The sequence below is a fragment of the Branchiostoma belcheri genome, unplaced genomic scaffold (genome assembly GCF_001625305.1).
Source record: "Branchiostoma belcheri isolate BF01 breed outbred unplaced genomic scaffold, Haploidv18h27 scaffold102, whole genome shotgun sequence".
Taxonomy (NCBI): Eukaryota; Metazoa; Chordata; class Leptocardii; order Amphioxiformes; family Branchiostomatidae; genus Branchiostoma; species Branchiostoma belcheri.
This window is the reverse complement of record NW_017802403.1, coordinates 688319-698218: the sequence shown is the minus strand read 5'-3', so window position 1 is coordinate 698218 and position 9900 is coordinate 688319. Positions and strand designations below refer to the sequence as shown.

The 9900-nt window shown below is 40.1% G+C and overlaps 1 protein-coding gene across 1 annotated transcript in view; it reads left to right on the top strand.

The window, feature by feature from the left end:
* The first annotated feature begins 1370 nt into the window (after positions 1-1370).
* The window catches only part of LOC109474580 (G-protein coupled receptor 54-like), a 27379-nt gene continuing 18849 nt past the window's right edge, over positions 1371-9900 (top strand). The window contains exons 1-3 of the mRNA XM_019774916.1: positions 1371-1813; positions 5202-5337; positions 9327-9580. Coding sequence (XP_019630475.1) covers positions 1433-1813; positions 5202-5337; positions 9327-9580 — 771 coding nt within the window. The 5' untranslated portion in view covers positions 1371-1432. The remainder of the gene's footprint in view (positions 1814-5201; positions 5338-9326; positions 9581-9900) is intronic.

The window sequence follows — 9900 nt, the reverse complement described above, 5'->3', positions numbered from 1 at the left end:
TGTATAATGGCACGACAAGCTCTTTATTAAATTGTTCTGGTTGATGTTTACATATTCAAAAGGACAGGTAATACGGTTGAGTACAGGAATAAAAGACCTGTTGGTTACTAGTATGTTAAGTATCATGTTTTGTCCCCTCAATTTTTGTTTAACTATTTTTACGGTCTTAAATTAAAAGTTGAAAATGTAGAAATCTTTTTTTTTTTGGCCCGCCTCATTTTTTTTCGTCGCATCGCATTAGATATTTAGTTGAAGGAGGATGCCATCCACAAAATGTACTTGTTGTGGGCTAAATTGGATTGACCTATTCTCTCGAAAAGGCTTATGGGGTTTAGGGAGAATAAGTAACTAAGCAGACAAAATCACATGGATCCCCCTCTATCATTGGTTCACTGATATTCCACTCTTCAATTAGGTCACCCTGCTTTTACATACACGTGACTAGATAAAGTAGCCTGTTTATCTTAGGCCGTGTCTAAGTGAAGTCACCCAAACCGCGATTCGGGTAGCTCACATTCCTCACATCTGGTCCACGTGCCACACAATCCTTTGAAACCGTGTCCGTTCACAATTCGCTTGAGCTACATATATTGTTGTTTGATGAAAACACGCAAGGTAGCGTGTTATTAATGTTAGAGGTCAACGACCTGCTTGCTGATGCCCCCCTCCCAGCGTATCTCGGCCGAATGCCGACGTGGTCCCGCCAGAGGCAGTGAAGCTCGCCCTAGAACGGACACATTATTTGACCATTACTGCTCTTTAAGTTGCTGCCACGTAAAGTTAGTATTGCGTATAAATAAAGAAATATCACCCCGTAATCCATGACCAGGCGAAGTTACATTGAAATCACATTGCGTTCAGACGCAAATCGCGATGCGGGAAAACCGATTCGAAACCACCTCTACAAGTGGTTTGGGATCGAGGCGCTTTCAATGTGATTTGGAGCGTTTAGATGAAGCCACTTGAAACCGGCTTCGGGGTAAACCACATGTAAAGCGCCTTGGGTGACTTCACTTAAACACGGCCTAAAAAGCCAGGCCATTGGAAATACATTAGGAATAACAGGTGACTACAGGGCCATTGATTGGTTTTCTGTCTGCAACAAGTGTAAGTAAGAGAGATATGAAAAGGTTCAATAATGCAATCATCGATTGCCTCTGCCAGTTATTATTACATCATATGCTTGGACAAACATTGTTTTAGTGCTACGATATAGATGTGCACAGTCGTTAGATGATATTAAATATGATGGATCAGACTGTTGACACAGAACTAGGTTAATAGGTCTGTCCATGTCGTCAGAAATGATTAAGCTAACAGTTCATTACGGGTACTTTATGGAGTAAAGCTGCGATAGCTAGGGAGTCTATGTTCGATCAGTACGTCGGTACATGTTCTCTCAGTAAGTCACCAGTTTGTCTTCACACAGAAGATGCTGAATTGTACGGCAAACGTAAGCAGCAGTGACAGCTCGCTGGAGGAGGTTGCCAACTCTTCCTGCCCGGAGGCTGTTGTTGTAGGAGTGAGCAAGACGCCAGCACCTCTGCCTGTACCAACATCATGGGACAACTACGTTCCACCGGCCATCTTTGCCGTGATTTTTCTTGTCGGGATGTCTGGCAATTCCCTGGTGATATACGTGGTGGCGTTTTTCCGTAAGATGCGGACCGTGACCAACTATTATCTGTGTAACTTGGCCGTGACAGACATGGCGTTTCTGTTGTGCTGTGTCCCCTTCACCGCTGCCCAGTACGCCATGCCTTCCTGGGTGTTCGGAGAGCACATGTGCAGAATGGTCAACTACATGATGCAGGTAAGATATCTGTAAATTTGATACTATTAGTACTGCATTTACGCCAAAAAGCAGTTACTCAAGCAACTGAATACGATTTTGGAAACGGTTAGACGTTTCAGGTAGTATCCACTAGCTTTCGTCAGTGACTATGGCCGTGTCTATACGGAATCACCCAAACCGCGATTCGGGTAACTCACATTCCTCACATCTGGTCCACGTGCCACACACACCTGTGAAACCGTGTCCGAACATAATGCGCTTGAGCTACATTTATTGCTGTTTGATGATAACACGCAAGGCGGCGTGTTAATGTCAGAGGTCAACGACCTGCTTGCTGATGCCCCCCTCCCATCGTATCTCGGCCGAATGCCGACGTGGTCCCGCCAGAGGCGGTGAAGCTCGCCCTAGAACGGACACATTATTTGACCATTAGGCCATGTTGATTTGATTATATGGATGACATCCTCTGGGAACCCCCCAAACTGATGCGAGCGTGCGAATAAAAAAAAAGTTTTCCAAAAAAAAAGTTGCTTTCATTATGAAATCTACGTGGTCATGAAGGTTGAACAAAGGGCGCAGAGTATCCTTCTACTCTTCATTTCTTTACATTTTCGTCTTTTTTGTTTGATTTTGGCATTCTACGCCATTGGTATCGTTTTCAAATATTTTTTTGCAACTTACAGAATAAATTTGTTCATTTTGCAACTGTTTTGTATGATTTACAGTATGGTTGAAAACTTTTTTTTTTTTGGAAACGGCCGAAAATTCATGCGCGCACGGATGTCATCCATATAATCAAATCAACATGGCCTTACTGCTCTTTAAGTTGCTGCCACGTAAAAGTTGGTATTGCATATAAATAAAGAAATATCACCCCGTAATCCATGACCAGGCGAAGTCACATTGAAATCACATTGCGTTAAGACGCAAATCGCGATGCGGGGAAACCGATTCGAAACCACCTCTAGAAGTGGCTTGGGCTCGAGGCGCTTTCAATGTGATTTCGGAGCGTTCACATGGAGCCACTTGAAACCGGCTTCGGGGTAAACCACATGTAAACCGCCTTGGGTGATTCCGTTTAGACACGGCCTTAGAGACCAGAGGAGAAACGCAGGTTTATAAGCACTAACTATTGATTGATATGCTAATAAAGTGCAGACAATTTTTTGGAAGTCGAAAAGGGAACAAAAGTTCGAAGTATAGACGTATTAGTACTGCATTTGTCCAGATTTGCACATGTCTACGTCCTCCCTTATCTTTCCCTTTGTTTACACTCACAGTTACTAACAATTGCGCAGCTGCTAGTAATCCGTTGTTATTACTGGCTAAGCAGTAGAGAAGAAGAAGAAATGCTGTTTTCAGAAACGATCTTTACCCAGAACCATGCTCGGTCTTGATAGTAAACGTATCCAGAACCGTGCCTTGAACAAATCTATCTTCTTGTATTCACAGAGACTATCTCGAATCGTGCTTTATCCAGAACCATGGTCAGGAACGGTTATTTAACGGCTAACGGTTATTGTCTTCGTCAGAAGGACTATGAAATTGTCTCGCCGGAGTGTGGGGAACTGCGGATTTTGCGATATAACTCTGAAAGGCATGATTCGACGTCCATGATTTTTGGCAGGCAGATTACCATTGTTGAGGCCAAATTCAAGTACAAGTTTCGGCTTCGTGGGGGGTCCGTGCGTCACGTTAGTGCACCTTTTGTGTTTGTGGCTTGTTAGCAAAATAACTCAAGTATTTGTAAAATGTTGATTATAATTCTTGGTGTGGTGCTAACTATTGTCGGGATCAAGGTTAAGTTCGTTACTGAGCTTCGTGGGGGGTTTCGTTGTGACTACAGGGGGCATTTTGTTAATTTTCCTTGTGAGCAGGATAACTTTTGTATGTGTGGATGGAAGTTAATGAAATTTGATAGGCATGTTACTGTGGTGATCTCCAAGATTGAGTTCAAAGATGAGAGTCGTGGAGATCGTTATGTCCCCGTAATAGGACCTTTTGTGTTTAGAAATCCCCCACCTACATCTGCTTGGAGACAGCCGACAGCTGGATATAGCCGTTACCGCCGGGGAACCCCATAATGGGATGGGATCAAATGACGTTACATTGAGGGATTGTACTATAACTTCAGCAGGGGGAGGATAGGTTGGACATATGTCAGGATTATTTTCTACGGCCACACCAAGTAATTGCTATGGATGACGTCCACTGGAGACCTTAAATCTAATTACCTTAAATTTAAGGCAAGCGCGCAATAAAAACACGAATGGCCGAAAAACGAGATGCCTAGATTTGGAATATACTAACTGTAGAAGTACAAATGTTAGGACACAAAGAACACAAGAAACAAGTCTTCTATTTGTCATAAAGACAAATTAACAAAACAGCAGTAGTCACCCTGTTCTGATTCTTTCCTTTATAACATCTTCTCTTATTATATTTTGCGGCGCTGTCGTGACACTTTCAACACAGTAAGAATTTCTTGAACGTTTTTTTTTTCCAGTAACAGTCCAAACTCAAATAACGTTAGGGGGGGGCTAACACGGGTGACGACGCATCTGTATAATCTGTGGCAAACCGTTTCAGGGTGTTCTGTACCATAGAAATAGTACAGAGATTCTTTTGTTCTTTAGACCAAATTGATTATTAAAAAGAGTGAAGAATACGCATGTTAATTTCTCTAGAACGATGTACCTCTGACGAAGACATGAGATCTCCGACCTCTAGTTTTACCGTGGTTCTGGATAGAGCACGGGCATCCTAAATCAAATTGTGCTTGTTTTTAAGTATGCGGCGATTATCCTGAACCGTACCTGATCCTAACCCTATCCCATACAAGAATAGGACTAGATAGACATGGTTCTGGATATTTCAGCATTAATTTTATTTTAAGACATGGTGACAACATACTTAAGTTTTTCAACTTATATTTATGTTGCCATCAATGCATACAAAAGCATGAACGGACAATTCCAACATTCATCCATTCATGTATTCATTCATTCATCCGCTCATACTCATTTTCACCTGAAGTGAGGAAATTTGTGTAAAGTGACTTGGCACAAGATCGGTGGCATGGCAGGATTCGAACTCGGGATCTCATGGTTCAAATCCGTTACGCTACACCCCAGATGTTCAGTTTTTGTTTTAATGTTACGAGTGTTCCGGATATCTCCAACCTTGACAAAGGTAGCCAGTCTCTGAAGTTGGACTGTTTGTATTATGATAAAGATATTTACATAGCTAGTGTCGTATTACTTAACATTATTCTACATTACTTTAGGTGACGGTCCAGGCTACCTTCTTGACGCCAAGTCTCTGAATTTGAACTGTTTGTATTATGATAACGATATTTACAAAGCTAGTGTCTTTTTACTTAACATTATTCTACATATTACTTCAGGTGACGGTGCAGGCTACCTGTCTGACGCTAGCCGCGGTGAGTGTTGACCGGTACTGTGTCATTGTTCACCCGGTGGCTTCCCTCATCTTCCGTCGGAAACGCGTGGCCGTCGCCGGGAGCGTTATTATATGGATTGGTGAGCCACAAATTTCTACTTTTTATTTTCAAGAGAGCCGATGTTTTACAGTCAACAACATACTTTACAGTCTTACATATGACCACATGAATAACCGACCTTGACCGATTAATGGCTTTTGAGTAACGGACAACGATTTTGATTTGTTCTCTACGGTTTTGTTTGTCTCCAAGTAATCTCATGTATTTATTTTGTATAATTTGGTTACCTGCGTTATTTATGTTTTACATACAATTCTCTGTTACTTCTGTTTAAGTATTAACTTACGTTTTATTATTTCTGTAAACTGGGCCCCACTGAAAATCAACTTGTCAAAGCTGAGTTGGGCTACCCAGGTGTTAAAATGAAATAAATAAATAAATAAAAGATGCTGATTTTGTGGCTTGAACAACAATTGTGTGGGGTCGTGTGGCGTAACGACAGAGCGTTTGGCACGGAATCAAGAGGTTCCGAGTTCGAATCCTGCCATGACACCGATCTTGTGCTCTTGGGAAAGGCATTTTATACGATTTTCCTCACTTTATTCAGGTAAAAATGAGTATGTCTGTTGTCTGTGTTTGTGGCGGCATAAATATAACCTAAAAAAACTTTAGTGTGCTGTTGCCAAGTCTTGAAATAAATGTTGGAATAGGAAATTTAGTTTATTTCAGGTAGGTTAAAGTCTGTTCTGGGGTTGTCAAAAAGTTGAACTTAGTCCTCTCCGGCTTTTTTTGGCCTTTTCTACATTCCAATATGACACAATTATCAACACATTATAACAAAATAACAAGGACCGTCTAGCGCTGCACTCAAGTTTTTAAACTTATTTTAACAGCGTCAAACAAACAAAAATTACACATGAACACGATGAATTGACATAACACGTCGATGAAGGTTAGACATCCAGGTAATACGATACGCCAAAAAGCAGTTACTCGAGCAACTGGATAAGATTTTGGAAAGACATATCCAGTTGCTAAGAATTTTCAAAATCATATCCAGTTGCTTGAGTAACTGCAATTTTTTTGGCGTAATTGACATAACGGTTGACCAGGGTGTTGGGCCGCGTTGGTAATATGCATGGTCCCAGTCTTCCGAAAAGCATCGAGGTGTAGCCTCCGGTCGATCTCCTGAACTCAGGAGGACACCGGCTGTCGCTGTCATAATCAATAGCTATTAACATCCAGAATATTCATCAGCGCTAACCTACAGTGATGTGACCCCGTAGAGCCTACTTTTGCGGCTTCATGTGATAACAGTTCTTTGTACTAATATTTCTGTCGCCTATATAGATCTCCTCTTATGGGCGCCGCCAAAATCATAAGCCTACTGAAACATCGTGACAAGTCCAGACATGCATGATGTTTCGATGACCGTCTGTCTTCTTCTTCATGACATCAATGCATCTTACTAATTGCGATAATTATTCACAACCTCTCGTTAATTAGAATAACCAATAACAAACCTAATAAAAATAGACTTAGAGTTTTGGTTTTACTCTGGGACAAGTGTTTAAACCAAAAATCGTAAACATTATTGACGAAAATCATAAAGTAGTATTAGTTTGGCTTTTTATATAGTAATAGTTAAGAATATAATCATTATAAGGTCACAAATCTTGCGTTGACATCGATTATTTAAGGAACATGATTATTACATGATTGATTACAGGTTTCGATTCTTATTACGGGACATTAAGACAGCAAATAGGCGATATAAACAACTATTGATCACAAAGGTCTAATTGAAAACAGGGGACATTTTGCAGTGAAACAAGAGACATGATGACTCAACTTATTTTGTTACCTTCGCCCATACGACTTTGTGAGACTGTGTGTGTTGCCACTAGGCACAGTTGGGGCATCATCTCTAGAAACCTTTAAACAACTACTACAATTAAATGTGCAAAGATTGAGTGTAACAAGTCAGTCGGTGTGATGTAGCTAGCTGCCGCCGCGCCGCGAGCCTGTGAAGCTGATGTGTTACATGTACGCCGAAGGGCGGTTATACCGGCTATACTGATACAGATACAGATATACGGTCGCTAAACTCTAAAATACGCCAAGAAACACTGACATCCTGCCCTTTGCACGACGTATTGGCTGCTTTTAGTCGTTCATGCCCGTTCGGAAGAACCCCCCACAAGGCTCAAAGGTCCACTTTTTGGTCCACTTTTTATGTAAAGGTCCAAGATTTTTCTTGAAAAGAATGACTGGAATCGTAGTAAAACTGCTCCCTTTATCATTGAATAAAAATTTATCTCTGATTTTTTTCTTGGAAATCCTCTCAAAAATGCACAAAATGCCATTTTAGAAGGTTCATTTTTCAAAATTTTCCGGGCGAGCATGCCTCCGGACCCCCCTAGGAACCTCGCGCCTTCGACGCTCGCCTCGGCGCTCAAGGTCCCCTCAAGCAGTGGGAAGAACCGCCCCATTCAAAATCCAGGCTACGGGCATGTCGTTAAACGAAGATTTACACCTCTTATATGGGCCTATATACGCTATATTACAACGTGAAATAAAATACAGGTCACTTAACCATCAACACCTATCAACACCGATGCTCGATACACCAAGCAAGCGTTAAATTTCTTCAGGGAGCATTTGACCTAAATCTCTCGCAAGATAAGATAAATGCAAGGACTGGTTTACTGATGATAGAACTGCCCTATTAGTATGATGGGTCAACAGCGTCTCACGTTAAAGGGGTATTTAATAATCCCTGAATCGTTTCATCAGGATTTAGGTATTAGGAAAATGAATGACCGAATATTAATGGTAGTTACTTCTGCTCCCTTTGTTATATAACATCCATGTAATGTAAGCAGGCATTAGTACAAACGTGTCATTTGATGCCTTTCATTTATTAAGGCAATGCATGTACTTTATCTCTCTATATTTCCAGTAGCATAGTTGAATGAATAAAAACTCGCATTTCCCCAGAACTATCGTAGACTGGAACTCGTTGCCACCAAGCACAGTTGGGGCATCATCACTAGAAAGCTTTAAACAACTCCTGCAATCAAATGTGCAAAGATTGTGTGTAACAAGCCGTTCGGTGTGATATAGCTAGCTGCGAAGCTGGTGTGTTACGCCGAAGGGCAATTATACCGGCTATACCGATACAGATACAGAATTGATACAGAATACATATCTGCTCAAAACCACGACCAATTTATAATTACTGTCCGTTGCATTCTGAATTAAAAATTCAATATAAGGCTAGAGAATGAAAAATTGACCATTTATTAGATATTGTTATCATTCAGTTTAAAGAATTTAATATTTCTGTAAATAATGTCGAGTTTTTAAAAAAAAATTTCCGTTATGTTTATACAGGGTTTTCCACTCAGGGATAAATAACACTACTTTTTAGTGGAGCCCTGTTTTACACAAATAAATAAAATACACAAAGTCACGTACAAACACTAAAATCAAGATACATTAGATAATGCTAATGACAATGACAATAGAGAAAAAAGAAATTGCCCAAGAACAATTTAAAATAATGATAGTAATGATACGAGAATGTACAAATTCATAGTCCAGTCCATTCCGTCACGTACAAACACTAAAATGAAGATACAATAAATATTGGCAATAACAATGTTTAAAAAAAAGAAACTAACCAAGAATAATGATAAATATAAAATAATGATAGTAACAATAACAAGAATGTACACATTCATAGTCCAGTCCATTCCGTCACGTACAAACACTAAAATGAAGATACAATAAATAATGGTAATAACAATGGTATTAAAGAAAAAAGAAATTACCCCAAAACAATGATAGATAATGATAGTAATAATAACAAGAATGCACAAATTCATAGTCCAGTCCGTTTCAATTTAATATGAATGGTTTATTTGCAAATTGACATAAAACAAAAACAACATTTCAGCCTAATAATACAATGTATTGTACAAAAGGCTGAATTACGTAGTTTTAGGGAACACACAAAATATCATTAATATTTATAAACATAATATAAATTTGCCATGTCTGTAGTATCGTTTCTGATGGCCCTGCCGGACCTGATGCACTACCGCCTGGTGGAGTTAAACTGGGAACCGTACGGCTGGCAGACCATCTGCCGCCCGGTCTGGCCGTCCAAGAGCTACGAGAGAGGCTACATGATCTACAGCGTCCTGTCTACATACTTCATCCCCTTCCTCATCTGTCTCATCTCCGGTGTTCCTATCGTCTACCGGCTGTGGCATCGCTTTGACAACGTTACCGTCCCGCCAAGTAACGTAGAGAAGGTGGGTGGAGTATCTTTTTTTCTTAGGCCACACCGCCTTCATTTTGATTTGATTTGATTTGATTTATTAGAATTGCAAACAAGTACAATACTCGTGGGCCACAGGCAGCGGGGGCTGGTGTTGTGGCCCACACACAAAACAATCACAAGCACACAAACTAGACACACATTTAAACCTAGTATAAGTATGTAAAAATAAGTATAAGGGTACTAAAAACAGCATAGATTAGAATGCTAGTATATCAGTCCATTTACTACTAAATACAGTATATATATATATATATATATATATATATATATATATATATATATATATATATA